Here is a 26,859-nt window from a genome sequence, read left to right as displayed (position 1 = left end):
GGGGGTGTTAGGAGCTGAGGGGTGGGTGTGGGGGGCAGGAGTTGGATAAGTGTCTTGACTCAATCTTCTGCAAGTGCGTGACATTGGCTATATTGATAATATGCACTTTACACATGTAGGAGGACTGGAAATGGGGGGGGGGGCTCCATAGGCTGCAGAAGTAGTGGCCCTGGAGGGACCAGCAGCAAAATGGGGAGCATTCTCATTCCACCGTGATTTCATTCACGAGGAAAATGTGCCCCTGACGGAATGTACAGAATAACCTTTAACTGCGACCTTCACTCTCAGCGCTACAGACAAACTCCACAAGTTCCCATTAACCCAGCAACTAAAAAATCCTCCGCTGGAAGAGCCAGAAAAGAAAAAGCTGCCACTCATCAAAGCACCGAGGTCCCGAATTATCCTCCACCACTCACAAGCCTCTGCATATGGACTCCTGCTGCTACATGTGATCGAATAAGGACTTCAGCATGTTGAATTGGTCAGTTATTCTCCTTGTTGATGATTAGATAATAAACCAATTTCAGTTTTCCGTTTTTCAATCCTTTAAAATCATGAACTACCTGGTTCCTTTACTCAAGTACTTTACTTCCATACAGTTTTGAGCTATTTGAGCTATAAGGGTGAATATATGCATGTGACGGTCTAATACATACAGCCTACAGCATGCTTTCCTTTACATACATGTATTCATACATACATGCTGTTTGATTTTACATCAATACCCTTTGTTATATTACATCAGTGTGTCTGAAATTCAAAGTACATGTGCGTGAGTGAATGTACATGCCATTAAGAGGGAAAAGACATGAATATAAGAGGGAGAATATACAGTATGTAAGAGAATTGAATGGAGGAATAAACTTTGAGTTATACATTCATTTATGTACAGTATTATATTTCTACTCAGGATGTGAGTTCTTCTTCTACTGCGGCCATTCGTTACAGACAGACAGAATCAGCTTTTGCTATTGGCTGATATGACCCTGGGCTGCGGCACCTTGTGAACAATTAGACACTTGTGCACTTATGAAAATACGATATAGCTTCAGCTCCTCTAACATGGTTTTACACTGTGTTTCTACTGTGGCGTGAGACTTTCAGGTTCTCAAGGAAAATGGAAGGTGCGTGTTTCCTGTGATCACACCATATGAATCTTTTACATTAAATATGTTGAATAGTAGCAGCAGCAGCAGCAGCAGCAGTAGCGGCGGCGGCGGTGGTGGTGGTGGTGGAGATAATAGTGGTAGGTGTGATAGACATAACAGAAGCAACAGCTACGGAATTGAACAATGGTGAATACAAGATTCACCCATTTCTCATCCCCTTCACTACATTAAAACATCCATCCACGCCAAGAACGACGGCGCCAACACGTTGTCACCGCTCTAACTGCACCTGCATATTCACACACTGCGGTGTGTGATGGCACCTAACGTGCAGTATTTGTTTATTTGAATCCTGCATTTGACCTTCACTGCAAATCCTCCCCTCTCTCTCCCTCTCTTTCTCTCTCACTCTCTGTCACTCTCCACCGCACACTGAGACGCCTTGAAAACAATCTTGGCTCGGACCAACAAGGACTTTGTTTGGATCATTTTGGATCCGTTATGGGGAACAGTCCTTTCGACAAAAAAAAAAAAAAATTGTGTACAGTGGCTGTGAAATCAGACTCATATTTTTGGAGTCTCGCCCTGTTCGTATCTGTGTTACAGGTGATTTCTGGACTCTTGGTTCTATAAGTGCCTCCTTGATGAGGAAAAACTGAGCGGCTTTTGATCAGGGAACAACCGAGCACACGGCCTGAAACAGCAGAAAATGTTGGCAGGACAGCAGCGACATTTACAGTATATAAAAAAAAAAAAAAAAATTAAAAAAAAAACTAGACAGGAAAATTATGGGGCAATGAGGGTAAACAGGTCCAGCCAGTACTGTTTCCAGCAGTCAGAAACACGTTCAAACGACTCTTACTGGACTATTTCTCTGCCAATATGTAACGTTAATGCTTTAATTTATAGTCCAACGGATTTAGTGCAACATAAAAACCAATATGCTCCCATAAATCTGATTACATGGACAAAAACATCTCTCTGGAAGGAAACAGTGAAGCCTGAATTCCTCCCCCCTCTCTGATGTATTCATAAAGTCTCCTGTCAAAGTCAAGAGAAGTGGGTAACACAGCATTGTGATGGATGCCACGCACACGTTTATTTAACACCAGCGTCTATTAAACGGTGACACAGTTCGACTTCACCCTCGCTGATGACAAACTCAATTAGCACACACAGAATAAAGCCTGTGTTCTTTTTCCAGCATTGTGAGACACTAAGCCACACTATCAATTATCCTAATCAAACAAAGACTTGATGCACAGCTAATAATCTATTTAAAGGCATTAAGCTGGCTGGTAACACTGCAAAACTCTTAACTGTACTCTGTTTACCGCACCAAGGGTACTCAAAGTCGGCGGTGACGTGGCGCCGGGGTCGCCGCCGTGACACGACTGGACACGCAACACGGCAGGGTTTCCTATGTGGGAGCGGGACTGTATGAAGAGTCGAGAGGCTGGCGATGAAACGCCATCACAGTCGGAAACAGGAGATAAAGCAGCTGGAAAAATCAAGCTCAGGCAGATGTGAATTTAAAACTTCGATATTTTAGTGGTACCAGCTGAAATATGTCCTCAGTCGCGAGCGTCATTGAGTACAGGAAGCTGTGTGATCATCTTTACTGAAATCAGATCCGACTGTTCCTGGTTTCACTTTAAAGTTCTTGTACAGCTGCTTTTGTTTGACATGTCCACAGCACCAAGTATCAGAAACTGTACCAGAGAACCAAAGGCTAACATCTAAAGGTGGCCCAAATGCATGAAAAATATGTGGATAAATAGCGTTGGAGTAAGTTGAACCAATTATGGTTGGTCTTGAGATCTTGTTTACAGAGATATATGATCAGGGCCTGGTATTCAGTACAAAACAATACCTTTTTCTTTTGTTTTTTAAGAACCAGAAACCATCTCAGTGTAGTTATACATCTCCTCTCTCAGGCTTCTCTCTGGAGCTCTAGTAACAACAGGTCGGTGAGCCAATAAGAAGAGATGCTTAGGGACTCTCTTCTGATTGGCTCACTGTTTTCTGAGTGATCTAATAAAAAATATAGCAGATTTCAGATAAAAACTCAGAGAAACCAAATCCTGCAAGGTCCAGGTGGGTGGGGTTTGGGGCGTGGGTGAGGGTGAGGGCGGTGACTTCTTTGTTGTGACATCACAAAGTTCCAGAAGTCCTGACGGCTGGTTTTAAGGCTCAGGTTCTGAATACAGGCTGTGTGCATTTCTCTGTGGACTGACTTAACATAGAACCTAGACCTGCTTTATAATCAGACAACACATGAAAATCTCACTGTATACAATATGGGACCTTTAATGTCTGACTAGATTCATACTCTTGTTGACGTATTCTCTGGTCAGATTGTTCCTGGTTTAAATTTAAGTCAGATTTATCCTATTTAGGGCTACTAGGTCCGGCAGCGTTCTTTCAGAGCTGCTTCTTTTGTTAAAAACAAGAGCTGGCAGGTTTTTCACACAAAATGCTAATGCATGTGAAATAGGACAACTCCATCTACTTACAGCAGCCGGCTGGGCTTCCACAGTGGTTAAAACAACGCTTGAACCGTATTTTGATATTGATATTGAACCTCAAAATTTAAACTAAAATGCATTTATTACACTTCAAGATTATTTTAGACAACTCTCCCATTTGACAACTTGCATTGTGTTGAATGATAAAATAGAGTTCACATCCCCCCAAAGTGAAGGGATCTGAAAAGTCTTGCTTTGTTATTGTGACCAAAACCCAGGTATAAATTTCAAACGACACCCAGCCCCACTTTGTATAAAAGAGTGCGACTATTCATGACAGAATGTGAACTCTGGCTGGCAGCATTCACATGAAATGCTAATGCAGTCGAAATAGGACAACTCCATCCACATAAAGGAGTGGGCTGGCTCAGTCCCCGATTAGGAGTAAAAACGCTCCACAGTGGTGAAAGAGAGAAACCTGAAGTAATTGTGGAGGTCTAACTCTGAGCCTATTAAAAAAAAAAAAAAGTGGGGGGGGGGGGGGGGGGTGGCAAATGGAGAGGGTTCAGCTCTGTGTGTTTGTGTTTACTGAAGTCTGTGTAACCCATCCAGCCTAGTGGAGTAACAGTGGAAGTGGCAGGAAAACTCCATTTGGCAGGGCGAGGGCCCCTGCTGCGGCTGACCAGACATGATGACAGGCTCCATCCACAGAGGGCCCGCCACTGAATGAAGACATAAAACCGCCATTCATAACTCAGTGGGGCCCTATTGTATGATCTCAGATGGGTTCCTTTAGGCAGGGAAGATTAAAAAATAAAAAGGAAGAAAAAAAAAGAGGATGGGTATGGAAGAATATGGTCAGTGAGGAGGGAAAGGAATTAAAAAAAGAAGACTGAAGGGAGCGCAGAGAATAACTGCATGAATGAATGCATTAATTAATCTAATGAACGGATGAATCGCCTGTTTTGTTTGCTACGGCCACAACCTATTTGGTCCGCATCCCAGCACTCCGGTGCGAGCGTGGCCTCATTAAAAAGCCCGTCACGTCTGCTCGAGTGGTCTCCAGCACCGAGTGGCCGAGCTCACAGGGAGCAGGCTCCTCATTAACGCCGCCACATATTTACAAACAGCAGCAGCAAGGGTCCGCTTCCTGCCCCGCCGACGTTACATCATCACGTGTCAGAAATGACAGTGAAAACATTTTCCTATCAAAGATTTTTTCTTCTTCTTCTTCTTCTTCTTCTTCTTCTTTTTGAGGGGAAAAACAGGAAAAGCCACAGTGGCACTAGAAAAGAAATCTCAAAGTACAACACCATCATCATAAAAACTGATTGTCGGACACAATGAAGTGCTTTAGATGATGCTGGCTCCGGCCATGTGTGACGCTAGCTGTCATCTCTCCAGCCCTACACAATGAGCCGCAACTGAGCAAGAAGGAGTCCAGATTTCAGCTGTGCAGAGAGAGGGGCGGCAATTTGCTCCTGGACCCCCACACAACCACAAAGCCTGCTCCAGGCCTACAGACGCCAGGCAGCCACACATCGATTTGCCCTTTGAGCATGCAGCTTCGAAAAATCAAATAAACTCAAAGAAAAAAAAAAAAAAAAAGAAAAAAAATCATAGGTCAAACACACTTGTATAAAAAGCCAAGTTCTTACCGGAGGAATGGCCACGATTGGTGGCGTCATGGTCGCTGTCTCCCTGCTCACTGTCTCCGTGGCCGCTGTCTTTGGAGCTGACCAGGTCTGCCTCCTGGAACGCCGAACTGAGACCAGAGAGAAGAGTGAAATCAAAGCCTCACCCAGCAACTAACAGCGATTCTAATCTTACTGGTCCCATCTCATCATCAAGAGCTTCATCATCACAGTTAACAAGAGTGGAGTGCATCAGCGAATAAACTAGATGAGAGGTTTATTACAGAGTGAGCAGCAGTGAGGAATTTCCATATTTACCTGTTGACACGTCTTGGTCTGTCAACCAGGTAGCTTAGTTCAGCTCGTTGGTGTTTGGTCTGAAAGAGAGGGGGCGGTTTTCAGTGTGTGTTGCTTTGCTGGAGAACCCTATGTAACATGATTAGCATAAAGGGAAAAAAAAGGGAAGAGGAGAAAAAGAAAAAAAAACATCTCCACCATCAGGGCCCACACAGTGCCATGTTGATGTTGGCTATAAAATGAACCTGTGCTTGTGTTCAACCATCAACTATTACACGTATCACTCATATCTAGTGAAGAGTGCGTGTTTGAAGAGGTGTGTTTTCCCACAGGACGGGAACGAGCAGGGCTCTACAGATATGTTGCCAAGGCGCAAGATAAAGTAGTGCACCTATTCAAGCTGGCACAGCCAAGAGACGCATCTTTGTTCTAGTGCAACTCAGCAACATTGTGACCAGTATGCTTAATGCGAACACTCCTCTCCCCAAGGATTCAGTCGCGCGCGCGCACACACACAGAGACACACACACACACACAGAGACAGATGCACCCACAGCAACCAGCAGCTCTGAGCCACCGCACATTTTGCTTATACACTTCCTTTATTCTGATTTTTTAATTTTTTTAATTATCATTTCAAAGAGTTTGGAGCACAGCATGATCATGCAATGATTGTTGTTTCACAGCTGACCTCCCTGAGGACTGCTAAAGGAAACATGTCAGCAACCAGTGGTCTAATCATTGTTTGCTTTAATGCCTTTCCTGAAATAAGTCAGAGGATGGTGCAGCACACTGTGTGCATGTATTAGCTCTCAGTAAAAAGCCCTTTGCAGTCCTGGCATGCCACTGAACTGAGGGAACAAAATGTATGGACTAGAAATGGCTCCTGTATGAAACAGATTGTATGTCTGTCACGTAGGAATGTATTTAAATGTTATCAAACGGGCAGACTTTACTTGTCTCAGGGGAGATCCTGTGTATGAATCAGGTTTTAGACATGCTGAGGGTCTCTGGATGGAAGGGGGGGTTAAACTGTAGTGGAGGAGAGGACTCTTACCTCGTTTAATAAAATGCTGCCGTTTGATATGATGTCAGGCTGCTGGTCTGTGTACCCTGTCACTATGGCCCCGCACGGGTTGTGATCGGTGTCTGTGCTCCTAGACGGACTACACGGCTTTAGGAACATGAGGTCGGTTTTGGCAGACTCTGGAGTCAGACATACCTGGTAGCAATAGTTCTGGTTTTGGTGGTGGGAGCCGAAGCTCCCTGACTCCTCCACGGGGACTTGAGCTGTACTGGCACCACTCACGTTAACAGCGCTTTGCACCAGCATGATATCTGACTTGCTGAGCTTTTTCTTGCGGGCCCGGGCCTGCTGTGAGCAGCAGGAGCTGCAGCCCAGGCAGCAGTCACTGGTCAGGCAGGTGTAAAAGTTGAGCTTTTTGTCCTTCTGGCAGCGCACAGCCAGCACGATCATGACCAGGAGGAAGATGAAAGAGACAGAACCCAGGGCGATGATGAGGATCAGCGTGAGGTCCAGGGTGCCATCTTTGGCCTTCGCAGCGCCTCCTCGGTCCCCGCTGCCGTGGCCTTCAGCCACACTGTCCACCAGCACCACCAGCACGCTGGCGCTGGAGGACAGCGGCGGCTGGCCGTGGTCTCTCACCTCGATCAGCAGGTCGTAGAGCTGGTGGGGGTCTCTCTTGGCTGACACCCGCCTCGCCGTCCTGAGCTCACCCGTCCTCCAGTCCATCCTGAACATGCCGTTCTCGTTCCCTCTCTGGATGCTGTAGGACAGCCGCGCGTTCTCGCCGTCGTCCGCGTCCATAGCCACGATGCGGGTCACCAGGTAGCCCGGCTCAGCTGAGCGGGGCAGGGGCTCCCTGGCTGTGCCGTTCTTCCCCACGGGGGCCAGCACCAGGGGGGCATTGTCATTTTGGTCCACGATGATTACTTTGACTGTGGCATTGGAGGAGAGCTCCGGTGTGCCCGCGTCTTTGGCCTGGACCATGAATGTGAAATCCTTCAGCTGCTCATAATCGAAGGACCTGAGCGCGTACAGATAGCCCGTCTCCTCATTGATTGACACATACGTTTTGACCGACATGCCCTGGATGTCACACTCTAATATGGAGTAGCTGATGAGTGCGTTCTGCCCGATGTCCGGGTCCAGAGCCGTCACAGCGTGTATGTAAGCCCCTGGCACGTTATTCTCTGTCACATACACATCGTATATGGTCTGCGTAAATGTGGGCGCGTTGTCGTTCTCATCTGACACCTGGACTCGGATGGACTTACTGGTGGCCAGTGACGGTGTCCCTTTATCCCGCGCCACCACAGTGACAGAGTAGGAGTCCGCCTGCTCCCGGTTCAACGGCCCGTCGGTCACTATAGTGAAATAATTCCTAAAGGAGGATTTTAATTTGAACGGGACATCACCGAGGATTTCCACGTGGATCTGCCCGTTCTCCTCTGCGTCCCGGTCAGTCACACTGAGCAGCGCGATCACGGTACCGGGAGCAGCCTTCTCGCTCACGGACTCGGTCACGGTGCTGAATGTGATCTCCGGCGCATTGTCATTCATGTCGTTGACTTTGACCAGCACTTTGCAGTGCGCGGGCACGGCGTTTGGACCCAGATCCTTGGCCTGGACAAAGATCTGATACAGGCTGCTCTCCTCGAAATCCACCTCTCCGCGCACCTCGATGCGCCCGGTGCGCGGGTCGATGCTGAACAGGTCCTTTACGCGGGTGGAGATGTGGTTACTGAAGGAGTAAACTATCTCTCCGTTTATTCCCTCGTCCAGGTCGGTGGCGTTCAGCTGGATGACCAGCGTGCCCACCGGTGCGTTCTCCGAGAGGCTCACCGTGTAGACGGGCTGTTCAAACACGGGCACATTGTCGTTAGAGTCCAGCACTTTGACTACCAGCAGCGCGGTGCCAGTCCGCGGAGGCTGACCGCCGTCAACCGCGGTCAGCACGTACCTGTGCGCCGCCTGCTGCTCCCGGTCCAGCGGCTTCTCCAGGACCAGCTCCGCGAACTTGTTTCCGTCCGTTTGGGTCTGCACGTCAAGGTAAAAGTAGTTGTTAGTTGTGATATCATACGTGCGTAAAGCGTTGGAGCCCACGTCCGGGTCGAATGCGCTCTCCAGGGGGAAACGGGTGCCCGGAGTGGCGCTCTCTGAGATCTCCACCGTGATGTCTGTCTCCGGGAAGCTGGGCGGGTTGTCGTTAATGTCCACCACCTCAATTTCGACCCGAAACAGCTCCAGCGGGTTCTCCAAGAACACCTCCATGTTGAGCTGGCAGCTGGCGCTCTGCTTGCAGATCTGCTCCCGGTCGATTTTCTCGTTAACAAACAGCACGCCGTTCTCCAGGTTCACCTCCAGGTACGGTGTTCGAGAGCTGGGCACCACCTGGAAGCGGCGAGAGGCCAGTTTGGTAAGGTCCAGTCCCAGGTCTTCGGCGATATTCCCCACCAAGGTGCCATGGTCCGCCTCCTCCGGCACAGAGTAGCGTATCTGAGAGAGCACTCCATCCGTGATGCACAGCACAATCACAAGCACAATCATCGCCGGAAAAACAAGTGCACTTCGGTAAAAAAGATCATAAACCTTGTTATCCTCTGTTAATGGACAAAATGTCAATTTCCATCACCCATTTCAGTCGGGAGGTAAAAGTCTCCAAAATGCGTAAAAGTCTCCAAAAACGTTTAAGGCGTCCGGAAAAATGTGTCCCATCAAAAGAGAGGCATTTGGAAAAAAAAGAATAGAGGAGTTTTAATGACTGCAGAAGCTTTTTGTTTTCTATTCTAGCTCCACTGTCTTTCACTTCAGCTGCGTCCCGGAGAAGCTACAGCGCACATTCCAATAAAGCGCAGTGCCGCTGGAGTGATGAAGCCAGTCTGGACAGGAGTTGGAAAAAAAGAAATCATAATCCATATTAGAAAAATAGGAAATACATGTTTATTCTGTGACGGCCCCTAATCATGAAATAAAATTTCAAGATTTGGCCTCTTTGTTTTTTTTTTTTTTGTTTTTTTTTCTGGCTCTGTCTCCTCTTGGCAGCCTGCTCCCTCACTGCGGTCTCCTCCACTCCACTCTACTGATGCTGTTCACTCAACAATTTGCTTTTTTCCCCGCATCGCACCTCCCCCTCGCAGCCCCCGCGGCTGTAAATCACGCTGATAGCTCTCCCCTGATTGGACGGCGCGGTTGCCCGTCAACGTCCGCTCGGCCCACCTCTCCTTCACCGTTTCTCATGGCTATCTCTCTCTCTCTCTCTCTCTCTCTCTCTCTCTCTCTATACCTCCCTCTGAGAGCTCGGACTGTGGCTTCTCTCTGGAATACCTGAAAGAAAAGAGGGAGAGAGAATGACAAGGCTGGACGTTTATTACTTTAACCCTTCAGCTGCCAAAACCCTGACCACACTACCCCCCCAACCCCCACCACCTCCACCACCACCACCACCACCTTACCTCCCAGTCATGTAGGGGGGGGGTTATCATCTAATGAACCAATGGGTGATTACAGTGGAGTGGAGGACTTGTTGACTCGGGTGGCCGGGCCCTGCGCGAGCCTAAGGACAGGCTGGGTAAATGCATGCAAATCTTGTGATATGTATGCAGTGAATCATTCGCCATTCATGTGCTGCTCTCAAGGCTGTGCGCTATAATTACACCCAGTAGTAGTAACGTTATTATCTCTCCGCCACACAGCAGCGGGGCAGAGAGTCAGGGACGGCGGCGGATCTGCGGACCTCATACGACCCCTAGCGGCGTAAGCGCGAACTATGGGGTCTGATTCATATCAAGGAGCATGTATAGATAATTTTCTGGTTATGACAGCACAGGGACTGTTTTTATTGGCTATGCGTGGAGCAGTGGGGCCAGAGATCTGGATGCAGTAAATCGGGACAATCAGTATTTTCAATGAGAGCAGCAAACCTCTGGAATTAACTTCAGGAAAGGGATCCAGTATTTTTTAAAGCAGCTCTAAGGGTAAGTCTGGTGATATAAACCATTCCTTCCTCTATCTATACACAAAGCTAAACATCTTTTATAAGTCAAGGAATATCTCAGTTCCTTTTTTCTGTCTATACTACTGTGGACATTTTGGTTGAAACCACAGTTGTGTTGTTTTTGCTCAATTTCTCTATGCATAAAACAATTACTAGAGGATTCCTGGTATCAGTTCTTTGCCTGTGTTATTATTTGAGTTCATAACTTAATTTTTTGTGGTTTCAGAACATTTATTTTACAGCCACAACCTTCGAATACTGAGCAATTCAGATCCAGGGTTAAGATAGTTTGTTGGAAATAACAGCAAACTTTTGGTTCACAACATTATATTCATATGAGAGTTGATAAAGCCGTCTCATCTCAAGGTCCACTTACTCATTTATATTGGAGCTTTTGATTGATATTCATGTTTTCATTTGTTCATTTATCACAGACAAACAAAGAGAAATATTCCTGGAAAAAAGGGTAACGCACACACAACATTAATAACGGCATTAGAAAAATGTTGCAATTTTTAAATCATGGAAAATGCATCAAATATAAAGGAACATTAAACATAAGAGTAGAAATCTGGGCATTTGCGTGGACATTATTTCACATTTATTTTCACCTTTCAAAGGGAGGCCAGGCCTGAATGGCAGTATGAGGAGTTGCAGAAAAAAACGATACAAGATCAGACAACATGGAGCAATATTAAAAACAGACAAAGCAACGCTATCAAATGAGTCATCTACCATAGAGTTAATAATCTTCAGTATCAGATTCATCCATTTTCCTTTGGCAGATTAGTCAAAGTGGCTGGAGCAGAAAACAGGGAGGCTACCTTCCCTAACTCTGTACATTTGGAGAGGTAATTGCACATAACATCAAATGCATCATTTTACCATTCACTTATTATTTGTAATTAGTTAGTTACATGAAGAAATGGACGTGGATGTGGAAGCTATATTAGAAATATACACCTAAAAATAATGATCAACTTGAAGTCTCTGATTCTGTTGTGGTGGATGTTGTTGGAGGGATTTCTGTGTGTATGATGTTTGTTTGATGAAATAGTAAGATTGGCTTTTGTGGTCCTGTTGATAATCTGTGCAGCATTCATGTTGTCATGCTTGTTCACGTACCTGATGTCAGTTGGTTTAGACTAAAACATCATAAATAAATAGGCTTATACTATAAATATATTTTTATTTAATCTAATTTTTTCTCCTCTCCATTCCGCTTCTCTCATTTCCGTGAACTGACACTTGACCTTGGCCGCAACAGGAAATGTGTGCCTTCACTGTGAGCTCATTAGGAGTGTGAGTTCAGCTGAGTGGAGGAGGAGGAGGAGGAGGAGGAGGAGGAGAGCGGCTCATGTCAGACCGTGTGCTCCCCCTAGTGAACAGCTACAACACTGCACCTCACACACTGCTGCACCCTGTGCAGCGCCGTCTTCCCGAGCCATGCTGATTCTGTCAGCTGTGCTCCAGTCCAGAATGCTAATAGATTCACATCCATGAGATGCAGTGAGTAAAACACACACATGGAAATACACACACACACACACACACACACAGAGTGGAATAAGTGCATGATTCACGCTGTCTGCAGACTGTCAGAGCCGCACACACACACACACACACAAACAGGCCACTCGAGGAGAAACGTGAATTGGCTCAGAGAAGAGATTTTCTAAATCAAGTCCCATAAAGTCAGTGGTGCAGTCAGACACGCATCACTGTCTGCTCAGATAGCTGGAGTGATCCTGGAGAGAGGGGTGTGTGAGGACTTTCTGCATGTGCAAATGCACACGGTTAATCCAGGGTGAACACTGAAACAGAAACATTTTTGTGGGGCTAAAAAAAACAGCATTGCAACCAGTAATTGCTGCCTTTTGGTGGGTAAAAATAGTGGCCATCTGGCCCATCAACATTTTTCCACACATTGCAGCAGGCACATAGAAGAAAAAAAAAAAAGCCTAGCATCTAAAATTGGTGCCCTAAAGCAGTCCTACCTATAAGATAATTAGATCAGGAGAAACAGCATGTAAGTCAATCAAGTTTTATAAAGCTACAGGGACCAGAGAGCGCCATCTAATCTAAAACTAAGCGCGGTCTCTCCTCCTGTTAGCTTCAACAATCACACTTTCAATTAACACAAGTGGAGTCACTCCCGTGGTGTCGTACCCATGGTAAATTTAAATGTCGGGGAAGACAAAACAACATTTGACCACGTAAAGGATAACACAGCGCTCTGTGTGTCCTGAAGACGGCACACAGACTGCAAAGCTTGGCACAATCTGACATTTGAACAGCTCTTGGTGGCCAAGACAAAAGAGTCTTTTGTGTTTTAGGATGTGGCAGGAGTCTGACACTGTAATGACAGGACCAATAAGACAAAAGGAGTGGACTCAACTCACGTGACTTGGACTAGAATCAGACTCTGATGATTTGAGGCTGAACATCAGTGACTTGAGACTCTGTTCTTGGAATTCTGCCTTTTGACTTGAACAGCTTAACATCCTCCTCTCTAAATTATGCAGGACATTAATTCCTTGTTTTCCTGGCGATCACATGTGGACGTCAGGACTGAACAGCACACTGATGCAACATGAAAATCATTCAGCTAAGAAATGAGAAAAGACAAAGGTTCTTGGTCTCTTATTTCAAATTAGACACAAAGCTTTGGACTTGGACTTGACTTGAGCCTTTTTGGTCTTGAGTTGGTACATTTACAGATGGGACTTGTTGATTTAAACTCGGAGCTTGATGTTATTGACCTGGGATTGTTGTTGTTTACTTGAGACTTGTTGTTCTGCCTCCACGCTGAAGACATTATGTTTTCAGGTTGTCCATAAAGCAATTTTTCAGTAACACCTTGAGGCTACTTCTTTAACTTTGGCACAAACATTCATATGGACTCAAAGAGTTTCTGATTAGATTTTGATGGTCAAAGGTCAAAGGTTACTGTGACCTCACGAAACACACACTTGGCCATAACTCGTGAATTCATACACTAATTATGGCACAATTTAATTAAACTGTCTAAAAGGATAAAAGGAAGTGATGACATTTTATATCCAAAAGGTCAAAGGTCAACTTCACTGTGACCTCACCATCACCTCGGTTCCTGCTGCTTGGCTGGTTGGTGGAGGGACTCAACTGCAAGGCGGTGATTCTAGTTGTTTACTCGGGACTTATTGTTTTTGAGTCAGGACTTGTTCTGGACTTGGGATCTGTCTGTGACTCTGACTTACACCAGAAACGTACACAAAAAAAGATCTGCAGTGTCAGCAGGAAGCTTGAGAGAAAGAAGGGACTGCAGGAATCTCTGACTACATAGACCACCATCTTTAGGGATTGCAATGTTGTTCATTTTGGATCCGACTGAAATATCTGAACAACTAGTGGATGGACTTGCATTATACTTTGGTGATCCCCTGATTTATAATCGAGTGCCATAAAAAAATATATTTGGTCTAAGACCTGCAAAATTATGACATTCCCTGATGAAAGTTTAATGTGAGCAAATAGAAAATTTGATAAAAAAAATTTTCAAACACTTGTTTCGCCCCATTAATCTACACCTCAGATGGCACTGATGAATAAACTGCATTAACCACAGACCAGAGATTGTCATCAGAGTGGAATAAACAGCGCAGAGCGGTGTGTCATTAAAGGCTGTTAGCAGCTTTGTATTATCACTTCACCTCCGCTCCATTTTCAGGGAACCAAGGATTCCTCCTCAGTGTGCATGTGTGTGTGTGTGTGTGTGTTTGTGTGTGACCTCCAGCAGCTGTTAACTTGAAGCTAGACTATTAGATCACACTGCTGTTCATCAACCCTGACTCACTCCTTTCTCATATTGAAGCTGCACAATGCACAACGTGTCACAAAAGTAATCGCATGAAGCGGGGGCTGAAGTAATTCACAGTTCAACAAGCTGAACTCCACCCTCAGTAAAAACCGCGCGGCCGCATGTTCTCCAGCGTCTGAAAGTTTGAACAGATACCAGGGGCGGCATGTTGACGCGTCATGAATCAGTGCAGATGTACACGCGTACGCAAATGAAAGTTTTTGAAAAGGTTGAACATGGCTTCATCCAGCTGATGGCGTTTAGCGCTGGGAAGCAGCAGCCGCAGACTGACAGGACTGTCTGGGAGCTGTCAGAGCTTGTCTGCTCTCCCAGATTTTGCCTGTTACCTCGGCTCATTTAGCCCCGCTCTGAAACCCATTTCACAGGCTGCATGTGACACCTTAAAGACGCACGCTTCCAGGCGCTTACATTTTTAATAAAAACCAAAACAGAGGCTGCTTCTCAATGAAAACAATAGCCACTGTTGAAGGCTCATCTGCTGCTCCAGCTCCACATATGTGCTAACTTTGCAAAAAAAAACCTCTACCCATGTCTGCACACACACACACACACACACACACACACACACAGTGTTGAGAATGGTACTGTCATGGTGGTATCACTGGAGCAATGGGGGCTTCAGTGTGCTGGCGAGGGACAGACGGTGTGAAGCCAGTACGAAGGTCCTCATGACGACAGTGACAAAGGGATGAGATGACAGACAGAGGCGAGCGGAGGAGACAGATGGAGGGAGAGAAGTGGACGGAGGGAGGAGCGATGCGGACCAGCTTTCCTCTCATCAATACTTTATAACTTTATAATCTTCAGGAAGTTTAAGCGGCAGGGAAGCGGTGCTCAGACACAGTGTTTAAAGCTTAGTGACGTGGTCTTTATCTGGAGTTGCTGTTATAGAGATTTTGCTGCATTGTGAGGGTCAAACTTATTGTTCAGGTCATTGGGCCTCATTCACCAATATCTTCTTAGGTGTTTTCTTAAATTCTTTCTTAAGTTGTTCTTAAGAAAGTTCTTAAGAAAACTCTACGTCAGATTCATGAATGTGTTCTTAAACCGCAGAATTGTGCGCACCTGTGTTCTTAGATTGTGGAATGCCAGTCTCCTCGTAAATTAAAAGTGTGTGCCAGTTGGCCCTAATTAGCATAGGTAACGCCCGGAAATGAATCAAAACGCTAAAGGGACATTAGTAGTTCTGAAGTGTCATTTATAAGAACATAATGCTTTGTAAAACATTGGTGAATGTCTGAATCATCGTAAAAAGTGTGTAATTGGGTTTTAAGAAGAAGAAGAAGAAGTTTCTTCTTAAGAAAGGTGAGTGAGGCCCATTGATTTAATTTGGTCTGGGCTCACAGTCGTTGTTTTGAATACGATTTTTTAAAATAGTTACTGCAAATTCTTTGCCATGCAGCTGACCTGGAGCCTTGAGCCCTCTGAGGGTCAAGCCTCAGCAGCTTGGGGACTCTCAGAGTGAACAGAAACTCCAATATGAAGCTTAGAGCTCCATATTTTACACTTTCCCTGTGTTTTATTTGAAGTATTGATCCATAAGAAGATATATTTTTGCTTTTAAGATCTAAAATCTGGTTGGTGAGCCAATCAGAAGAAAGGATGCTCTGAGCCTGTCTTCTGATTGGCTGCCTGGGGCGTGGCTGTGAGCAGTGACTTCAATGAGGGCCTGGTATTCAGTACCTGGCTTTTGGTATTGATACCAAAACAATACCTTTTTCTTTTTTTTTTTAAGAACCAAAAACCATCTCAATGTAGTTTTGCATCTCCTCTCTCAGGTTTCTCTATGGAGCTCTAGTCTAACAGGTCAGTGAGCCAATCGGCTGACTGTTTTCTGACTGATATAATTAGAATATAGCAGATTTCAGATAAACACTCAAAGAAACCAAATCCTGCAAGGTCCAGGTGGGTGGGGTTTGGGGCGTGGCTGACAGTGGTGACTTCTTTGTTGTGACATCACAAAGTTCCAGAAGTCCTGACGGCTGGTTTTAAGGCTCAGTTTCTGAATACAGGCTGTGTGCATTTCTCTTTGGACTGAGGCTTTGATACTTTCACAGTATTAATATAGAAGCTAGACCTGATCTATAATCAAACAACACATGGACATCTACCTTTATACTATATGGGCCCTTTAAGGGAGAATTCCAGTATGTTACAACTGGGTTATTATTTCAGCCATGCTTCCTATCAGTAATAATAACAGTCATTGCTGAGATCTGAGAACACAGCACCATCCCTACAATTAAGTTAGAGGGGGATGGAATCACAGGCAGGCAGATGATCAGACAGGTTGTAAACAAACCAACAGTGTAACCAGATTAGGTCTGTGATTAGCTTATGTATTTACATCATCAGCCTAATTTATGCATTTGAGCAATCATCTGGCATCTGGTATTAATTTGCCGTTTCCTGACACCTCTGCCTGCTGCTGATGAAGGTTTTAAACTCAAAGCCTCCATCTGCAGTAATGTGAGTGACTGTAGTCTTCATCAGTGGATCTACTGGTTATCCAGATTATATCAAGTAATATTAGTTTATATCTGAGAGGTTTCAACCACATCTAATAGTCTTCATCAGAAAAAGCTCCAGAAAAATATCCAAATAAATATTATTTGATATTTAACAATCAATAAACTAAAGAATAAAAAAATAAAAAAACGGAATCAAATGAAAAAGTAAAAGGAAACTAATAAAAAAGTTATTGTAAATAACCAAACAAGACTTCATGATACAATGCTTTGTGTTTTTTCGTTGTGACATTTGAAGGATCTATATAAGTTGAATTCTAACAAAAATAGATTTTAGGCTAAGACATTTCCTTGCTGGTTCAGATATTTTGCAAAAAAATGATTTGTGTGATTTAATTTGAAATACAAAATGTTAAAGGAGATGACCATGCTTTGTGTGAATCTATGTGACCTAATTGTAAATTCCTTTTTTCTGGTGACATTTTATGATCAGGCAGAACTTCTTTTCTCAAATGCCTGTGTGTACATCCTGGATCTGTTATTTTTATTCAGCCATCTTTTAGACACAGTTCTGTAACTGAGGCCGTTCCTGCAGAGTTAACATAGGCCCGATCCTAATGTCCCCTCCGAACCCTCACAGACCTAACGGACGTCACCTGACAAGTGATTGATTGGGAGAGGCTGCATGGGCTCACATCACCTTAACGATGCCAAAAACATGTTGCTTATGTACATGTTAGGACTTTTAATTATACATTTTTTATTTTCCTTCCTTCGCTCCCTGTTTGTAAACAAAATAATAAAGTTGGATGAGATCTGATGAAAGCACATTTGGAATCATCGTGTAACGTTTGGGTTTGTTTATTCATGCTCGCTTATTAACTGTTTTTCCTCTACCTTCATTTTTTTTTTTTTTTATGCTTCCAGGCATCGCCTGGTAATCAGGGTAACCCTGCGGTTTAATGATACAACGCTATGACCTTTGGGTAGTTCCATCAGGCAAAGTGTGCAGAAATGCGGACTTATGGAAAGTGTGTATAAATGGCTCAATGTGTCTGCTACACGTGCTCCTGATGGTTTGACAGTGGGACAGGACCGAGCCCTCATGGACTTACTGGGAACACTCCTCTACGTCTGAGTCCCAATCTCATCAGTTTTCTGTTGTGTACGAAATGATCATGAGAGTTACCAAAATAAGAACCTAGTTGTATTAAGCTGGAATGATCCCTTAAAAAAAAAACAAAAAAACACTTGAAATTGAAAATAGATGTATAATCCATGAGCCTAAACAGGAGCAGACAGTGTTTTGAGGTAAAACACAGTGATGACATGTGACTGTGTCTGGACAGACAGAAGAGTCAGACAGCTCACCTCTGTGCATTTAAGTCAGCTGAAGTCATTATTTCTCTCTTTGTGAAGGTGTGAGACTGCAGTGACGTCCGCACAGCGTGGGGCTGCATTTAGATTGTTTGAAATTCCGCTCGAAACTTCAGCCAGGTATACTCTCCAGTTAGAGCAGACAAGCATACTGCAATAATCCTGAATGAATGTAATGGTGTGAGTGAGTCACGGCTGGATTGGATTGGGACATAAATAGAATGGCCTGCTGAAAGGTTCCATCTGTGAGGCAGGCCCAGAGAAATTCATTCTTATTCGCTGGCTGAGATTTGAGTCTGCTGCATCATTATTTAGAGCAGAAAATGAGACCGAGGAGAAAGGAGAGAGAGATGGATGGGATGTGTGTGAGTGTGTGTGTGTCCATGTGTCTGTGTGAGAAGAAAAGGTGAACGGTATGAGGCATAATGGCAGAAAGCTGTACTGATAAAGATATACAATCAAAACCTGCTATGATTTCTTAACTTTACTCGATCGACGTGAAATTAAGCAGAACATCGGTTTTAAATTGCGTCTCATGTCTGAAGATCATTTACATTAACAGTAGGGAGCACCTACCTGTGTATTTCCTATGTGCTGTGTATGTACAGTATATTATTCTCATCAAATATTAAAATATAGTTATAAACACTCCACAGATGATGAGCTGGGTGAAGCTGGTTCTAACACCTAAAAGTGACCCATGTGACCATAGAACAAACAAGTCATGAGAGTTCTCTACTTAGTAATGGAGTGCTGCAGGGAAAACATTTTTTACTTATTTTTTTCGGCCATTTTATGTCTTTATTGTATAGGACCTGGCTGGGAACTGAACAGGGGACTCGTTGTGCAGGGCTTATGTGCCCATGTGATAACTGGGCGCTGCCAGGCTTTTACCAAAATCCCACAGATGGTCATATACAACACCTATTTTACCCTCTCTGCACTGACTTCCTGTTCATTTTAAAATCTGTTTTTTCATGAAATTTTAGTGATCACTTTCAGGGCTCTACACAGCCAGGCCCCAGCACACATCACAGATCTCATTTACCCCCACACCACAAGCCGAGCTCATAGGTCTTCCACCCTGGGTCTTCTAAGCGTGCTACGCACACGCTTTAAGACCCGGGGTGATTGCATCTTTCGGTCGACAGCTCCCAAGGAATAGTCTGGAATAGTCTCCCAACAAATTTGAGATCCTTGGACTCTGTGGGCTATTTTAAAAAGTAAACCCAAAACCATCTGTTCACACAGATGTAGGACACTGGTTAAAACATAAAAATATCATGGTACCTAAAAGCCTATTTTTTTTCTCTTGTATATTTTATATGGTGTTTTTACTTTTGTTTTTATTTGATGTATTTGATTTTATTTGTCTCGATTGGGAAGCACTTTGTGCCGAGTGTCTGGGAAAAGTGCTATACGGATAAACTTTGCTTTCTTGCTTGCTAACCATTCTGCTACCAGGTCGCCTCAATGACAAATGTATTTTTGTAGGCCAACCTGGATGTTAGCGTCACTCTGGATCCCTCCACAAAAAGCCAATGGGATATTAAATTGTCTTTTGAATAATTACCGATCTGTGACAAACAACAGTCTGACAGGTTTTTGTTCGGCGGGATCATCTTCACTAATGAATCACTTTATGATGTTTGAAGCCTAAATACAATCAGCAGAAGCCGAAAGCTAATGTTAGGCTATAAACCAGCTACACCACAGTCACATGACTTCAACGTCACCATCGCTGAACTTCGACTTGTAGTTTGATTTAGCTCTGAACTCTTCTACAAAAGCATTTCCTCTTACAAAGTCAGTGATAGTTTGCAAAAGCAAGAGTAGAAACACAGCAAGGCTGTAAAGGTGGACTGGTGAGTAGATCCGCTTTCGTGTTCGGTTGTTAGCAAGTTACTTGTTAGCAACCGGCCTTTTTAAAGAGAGCTTGTGTCAACACAGACCTTATTTCAGTCCTCTCACCTAAAACACATTCAACAAAACCCGGAGACTACAGACGACAAACCGGAAGTGCTAAGATGCAACTAATTTCCTCAGCACCGATGATCAATCCTGAAGTGGTGCAGGTTCCTGATTGTCAGAACTGTGGTAGCTTCTGCAGCAGTCTCTGTATTTGAATGATATTCATGCATTTAACATTCCACATTTTCCCACTGTTAATAAAATAACCATCCACTAATGATGATGCACGCAGTAGAGTCATGCAGCTACACTGTGGTTGTGTTAATGTTCTGTGAATTGCATTTATAAGGTCAATATACGGTAACAGTTGTTACCACAGTGGCTTAATGCTCTCATGCTAACAGCGTATATTCATGATGTTTTGATTTCCTAAGCAGTGCAGCTGCTGCTCCACCAGCCCTGCAGTTGGTCCACTCCCTCCGGCTCCAGTTGGCAAGCAGCTCTGATGTCCAGAACAACACGATGGCTTGACCTCAATACAACACTGGTTATCAAATATAACAACCCTGCAGTTATTAACTTTAGAAAACACTAACATTAGCTTTAGCTGCCCGGCTGGCTGTGGTGGTTTGCTGGATGGTTTTCCTGATTGTGGCCAAAAACCAACACAATTTCTGGGGTCTCGATATGAAGGAACAGCCAATGCTGTTGTTTTTCTTTTGCTCTCTTTTGGCCGATCCCTGAACTTTGCTTTTCCTACAACCGTCAGACCAAAATGTGTGAGCCCTAAGAAGAATGTAATGTAATTTTTTTTGATGAGGATAGAGCCCCGCTGCACAGAGGAATAACTGATAACAGGCTGTGACTAATAAATATAATTTAGTCATCTCCCGCAGATGATCATCTGTTTCCTCTCCTTTTAACTTATTCCTTTTGAAGTTGTTGCTGGGCTTTTCTTTCTACAATAACACTTGATTCTGTTCCAGCCTCGACATTCATCAGGCTGGTTTTCATTTGTCAGAACTCGCAGGTTCTGCTGGATTTCCCGAGTCCTCCTGTGCTCCTCAAATGTACGAGCCTTTTTTTTCCGCCTCTGTGTTCCATTTGTCCTCTGACACAATTGTAAGTGGCTGCACTTGCTCTAGTTCTTTCAGGGCAAGAGGGGAGGGTGGAAATTGCCTCCCTTAATTGAGTTACCTTGCATATCTATTCCCTATTCCCACCCGATCTGATCACCCTACTCGCTGGCACTCGCTCCGTCTCTCTCACTCCGTCACATTATCATTTGGCTTGTCAACAGACTTGGAGGTAAAGCTGCCTCCTGTTCTCCTCATTTTCACTTGGAATTTCTGTCAGATGAGACCTTAAAAACCTGGACGGACATTAGGTGCATGTATTCGTTTGACTCAGATTTTCATAGACTCTTTCCGAGCGGCCTGGTAGAGAGTAGTAGACAGAGACAGAGACGGAGGTAGACGGAGATATCTAAAGGTGGAAAGTTTATGAACCAATATGAACCTGAGCGCTAATTTAATGCAGATAGAAATCCCTGGTTCAGGCTGTTTGTTTGTCTCTGACTGGTGAGGAAGACAATTATGTTTCAGTGACAGCTCTTAGAGTACAAGTGCCTACCCCTCCTTCACGTTAGATAGTGTTGTTACCACTTTCAAGCCCAAACTGGTGTTAAAGCCCTCACTGAATTCATGAATCTATAATTATCTAGTAAAGCAAGTTAACAGTTTTGTCATATTCACTCATTCGCTATATCCCTTTTTAGGGTTGTGTGAGGAGGCTGGACCCAATCACAGCTGTTTATCACAGGGCTGATATATAGGCCCTGTTCAGACCTGGCATTAACCTGCATCTCAGGTGATCTGATCACAAGTGGACAGCTCTAAGCGCATCCGTTAACACCTGACATTAAAATGCAACTCTACATGCGTCTCAAGTGACCACTTGTGATCAGATCTCACTTCCCCACTGTGTATATGCAAATAAACACGTATCTCTTGTTGTTTTTAGCCAGTTAGACTATGGCAGAAGGGTCTGTTGTCAATGTGTGTGTGAGGGGAACAGGAAATGTGGCATTTAGACTCAGCCAGGGAGATAAGACTCTCACATACACACACACACACACACACACACACACACAGAAGGAGAGAGAGAGAGCGAGGTCTCAAGTGCTTCCTCAATGTGTCTTGGTGCCTTTACACCTGCACTTAGAGCTGTCCACTTTTGATAAGATCACCTGAGACGGATGTTAATTCCAGGTCTGAACAGGGCCTCGGAGACAGACAAATTTTACAAAAAGGCTACAAATATGTAATTTAAAACAGTTTTGCTGTACAATTTCACATTAAACACAAACCAGCTAGAGTCATCAGTGTGGCCAGTAACCTAGTCGGACGGCTAAAGAGGCAGTTGGAGACTCGTTGGGAGGAACCTTTAGATGTTCTCCCGATTTGAGAAACCCGTGTCCTTGGTGTAAAGCAGCCCTTCTCAAAGTGTGGTCCGTTCTCAAACGACTCCTGGTGGTCCGTGAGTAAATTATCAAATTATCAAATGTTTTAAATTTAGTGTTTGAGTGACCAAAAAACCTATAGCAGTGAGTAGTATATATGTATTTTCCCCAATATAAAACCGACTCATATGTAAATTCAAACATAAGTTGAATTGGTTGTTTTACAGTGCTGTTGGACTTCACGGTAACCGATCGTTTTGCGACACTGTGTTGAAAGGAAATGTGGAAGAATCTCATGGTTAACTTGCGCTGGGATTGAGCTGCATGTCACCAGTTATCAGCCTGTTAACTATCAAACACTGACCACAGACAAGATCACGGAGCGGAGGATTAAGACTGGGCCGGTTAAGGAAAATCAAATGAAACCTCCGACATAACGGACACAACAGGGAAGTGTTAAGCTTTACTAGTAATGTAGTCATCTTAAGCTTGCTACAGTATGAGTCTATCTATGAGTTTTATTTTAGTGGTGAAGTGGTCCTTGGTCTGAAAACGTTTGAGAGACACTGGTGTAGAGAGAAGGCAGTAGTCCAGTACGCTGTGTTAACATTATACTCACTGGTGTGGTGTGAGATTTTTGATAGGGTAGTGTAGTCTCGAATCAAATGCTGCCGTGGTGGACTCACCAGAAATGAAAATCGCAACGTCAACACAACCTTCGGCCGCCTGACGGCTGCTTTCCTCACTTGACTTCTAAATGAAGGTTTTACTGTCCTGTGTCTGACCCACGTGTCACATTGAAACTAGGCTGCATTTGGTCCCGGGTTACTGTTTTCACAAGTTTGAAAATACATTCTGCTACGTAGCCAAGATGGCGACCGTTGAGGGCAAGAAGCGTCCATCCGGGTTCTTATATTACAATCTATGTTGCCATACATGTCAATGTGAACGCCCCTCAAAATAGCAAATGTGAGTGTGGAAGTATGTGAATGGAGACACAGCAAAGGTCTTGTGTCTGTTTGCTGTGTAGTTACGTCTGTCCAGTGTCACCCGGGTTCCAGATCTCTGATCGAAGAGGAGGTGAAGCAGAGCCAATCAACAGCCACCCACTAGTAACAACACTACGGAAACACTGCGCTCATCTGATCAGCTCTGAAACGCCATCTCCCCAGCTCGTTCTCCTTGCGTCGCGGTGATGAATTCAACAGCCACATGACAGTTTGCTGCTCCTCCCCCTCCCCCGGCCTCCTGTCTTTACATCATCATCATCATCTCCCTCCAATCCTAACCTAATTACCAACACATTTAACATTTATCTTAATTACCCACACTCCCGTTACCCCCTCTGACTTAATTAATATAATCAATAATTAATTTAAATATCACTTTTTAAATTAATTATTGTTGCATTGTGGCTAATTAGCTATGCTAATTAACAGAATGTGTCTGTTTCCCCTCTGTGTATGTCACAGATCAAATTCATAAAGTGTCTCAGCGACTGTTTACAGGCGAGTCCTCATTATCAGCTCCCACCAACTCTCCCGGAGACTTTCCTCGTCTGCCTCTTGTTTGTTTGTTTGGAGAGAAACATCCCAGCGTCCTGTTGCTAAGCTGCACATCAGTCAGGAGCTGTAATTGTCTCGTCTCGTTTTAACCCTCAGTGTCCAAACTTCTTCGTGATTTATAGGTCACCAAAGTTCGCACTAGACAGTCTTCACCATTCCTCTCATTTTTCTGTGTCATTCCATTGTTCATTCCCCTCTTTTTCATTATCTCTCTCTTCCTCTCCCCCTGAGTATTTGTTCCCGCGTTCCTCTGTCTTGACATTTGGCAGTTCTACAGAGTGCTTTTATCGTGTCATGTTCCCACCTACAGCAACTACAAACAAGGAGGTGGTATGAAAGGAGGGAAACAGTTGTCTGATTAGAGCGTGTGCTTTGCATGGCAAACAGAGGGAGCTTATACATACAGATATAAGTCACCGACAGCTTCTTCTCTACAGCATTGTCTGGATTGTTTTCAAAGATCCTCTGTCGCCAAGGCAACAAATATTAATGCATTGGCCAGATGATGGCACTATAACAACCACCTTTAAAATGTTACAACTTCTGAACTCATATGGTCAAAATATGTTATTTTCTTAGCTCACCCACTGTGTGGGAGACGGTCCCAGACAGTTCCCATAGAAAAGTTTAGCGAAGCAGCTGTGCTCTTTATCAGAGGCCGGGAAGTTAACCAGACATATGATTCATGCAGGAGAGACAAGAGTGGGAGAAATTTGAAGTAAAATGGGATCCCCCCCCCACACACCCACAACCCCGCCCCGCCCCCGCCAGTCTTAGAGGGTAGTAATGACTCCTTTCCAGCTGGACACAGCAAAGAGACGAAGAAGATTTAAACATGTCACACATCTGAGATGAATGCTTTACCTTAAATGCTTTTACCCACTCTAAACTCACAGTGGAATGTCCAATCACAGAGCTGGAGACTGATGTGGGAGGTTCCCAAATCAGTGAAATGATCTAAGTGTAAGCCATAATAAGAGCCGATCCAGTTCTGTAAATGATGAGGAAAGGAGCTTCAATGCTTCCTATCTTATCTCCTTTAGCAGAGGAAACACTGGAACATTCCTTTATGAAAGGAAAGGAGAAGATATTGTCCCGCAATTCCTTGCTGGAAATGACACATCATTGTAGTTTCACCATGACAATGGTGAAACTACAATCTCTTTCTTTCATGTTTTTTATTTCAACATATCAATTCTGTTGGATTTTTTTAAAACAACTTTATTCATAAAAACATGGACCATCTCCAGAAAAACAAAGTGTAAGTGTATCTGGATTGTCTCTGAAGTGTGGTTATCTTTTCCTAAGTCCTTATGAATTCTCCTTCACATCTTTCCTTGAGCTCATGATGTTTTCCATCGAGGTCGAGGAGAGGTTAGGGAAGGATATTATTTTGATTATTTTGGACCACAGCCCAGGAGTCAGTTAAAAGCCAGGTTCTCCAACAATGGCTGGGGGCCTGGTCGACACAATCAAATACAGAGCAGGGAGAAAACAATGGTGGATAAACTCCTGGTACCTGTCATATAAAATGTTAATTAAGCATAATGAACATTTCTACTGCTTTAACATAATACATTCAACAATACAATATTTCTAAGACTTTGTTGTTCTGTATTACTCGTCTTATTATTATTTGATAGTATTTGATTCATTCATTCTGATCCACTTCTCTTTCTTGTCGTTTAATCCCATCAACTGTTGCTGCATATGGCGTGTCTGCAAATGTTTCACAATAAAAGCCCTGTTAAGACATTAACTGTTTCTGTCTGCTGAAACAGATACAGGAAGTCTTGTGTTCGTATTTAGAGCATAATGCAGTAACTTTAACAGGGCAAACGGGAGCAGATCAAAACCAGGCTCCTTACCAAAAATTATACCAATTATAATTATAAAACAGAGGGAATTAGAAATAAAGGCCTGTCTCTAATAAAAGCCTACTTCAAACAAAGAATCATTTGAGGAAATATTGTATTGTTTCCCCTTCGATGTTTGCCTTGAAAACTGTGGCTCCATTTGCAGTTTAACTGACAAAAAAACCGTCAGTGGCAGTGAAACTGTAATCTGCAGGAGAAATCCTCTGAAACAGCATGTTCCACCTCATGGCATTGTGAGGCTGTGATCACACCTAACCTGATAACTGACAGGCTTTGGAGTGTTTGACTGCTTATAGTTTGGCTTGTTTATAATCTGATGAGAAGACGAGAGTCCGGTGTCAATCAACGGAAGAGCTGAGTCACAGCGTGCCGCCAGTGCAACAGTGGTTCAGGGTATTTGTGGTGACAAAACAACATGGAGCTGACATGCTAATCATGGCACACATTTACCTCATTATGTTGTGCCTAAAAGTTAGTTTGCAAATTGATCAGTGGCAGATTAAAATGTAAAAACATAGAAAATGAGCAACATGTATATTCACAGCCAGAGATGCAGCTTCATGGTAAGAATTAAGGTTCCTTCAAAACAGCTCACTCAGTGAAGCTGGGGCTCGAACCAACCATCCTGTGATCAGAATACAACCCACTGTACGACCTGAGTCACAGCCGCCCGGGTTAGGGATGGGTTGAGATAACTGGTTCCATTTTGGATCCAGATCCATGTTGGTATAAAAACACCCAGATTCGTTCTGCAGATCTGCAGCCAACAAATCCCTTAATGAATCTTTCATGATGTACTGTTGATAAAAGCGTTA

At 44.0% G+C, this 26,859-nt stretch overlaps 1 protein-coding gene across 4 annotated transcripts in view; it reads right to left on the bottom strand.

Annotated features, from left to right (window-relative positions):
• The window catches only part of pcdh10b (protocadherin 10b), a 20,695-nt gene extending 11,087 nt beyond the window's left edge, over positions 1-9,608 (bottom strand). For 3 of the 4 annotated variants that reach the window (XM_087170185.1, XM_023393320.2, XM_023393322.2), the window contains exons 1-3: positions 6,566-9,608; positions 5,530-5,588; positions 5,236-5,342 (exon numbers count right to left, since the gene is read on the bottom strand). In XM_087170185.1, coding sequence (XP_087026311.1) covers positions 5,236-5,342; positions 5,530-5,588; positions 6,566-9,079 — 2,680 coding nt within the window. In that variant the 5' untranslated portion in view covers positions 9,080-9,608. The remainder of the gene's footprint in view (positions 1-5,235; positions 5,343-5,529; positions 5,589-6,565) is intronic. The other variant, XM_023393321.2, reaches the window with a different exon arrangement.
• Positions 9,609-26,859: the final 17,251 nt, after the last annotated feature.

This window comes from Seriola lalandi, unplaced genomic scaffold (genome assembly GCF_002814215.2).
Source record: "Seriola lalandi dorsalis isolate HSWRI2012SDOR001 ecotype SW California unplaced genomic scaffold, Sedor1 jcf7180002054933, whole genome shotgun sequence".
Lineage (NCBI taxonomy): Eukaryota > Metazoa > Chordata > Actinopteri > Carangiformes > Carangidae > Seriola > Seriola lalandi.
The sequence above is the reverse complement of the archived record's forward strand: the minus strand, read 5'-3'. Positions and strand labels throughout refer to the sequence as shown.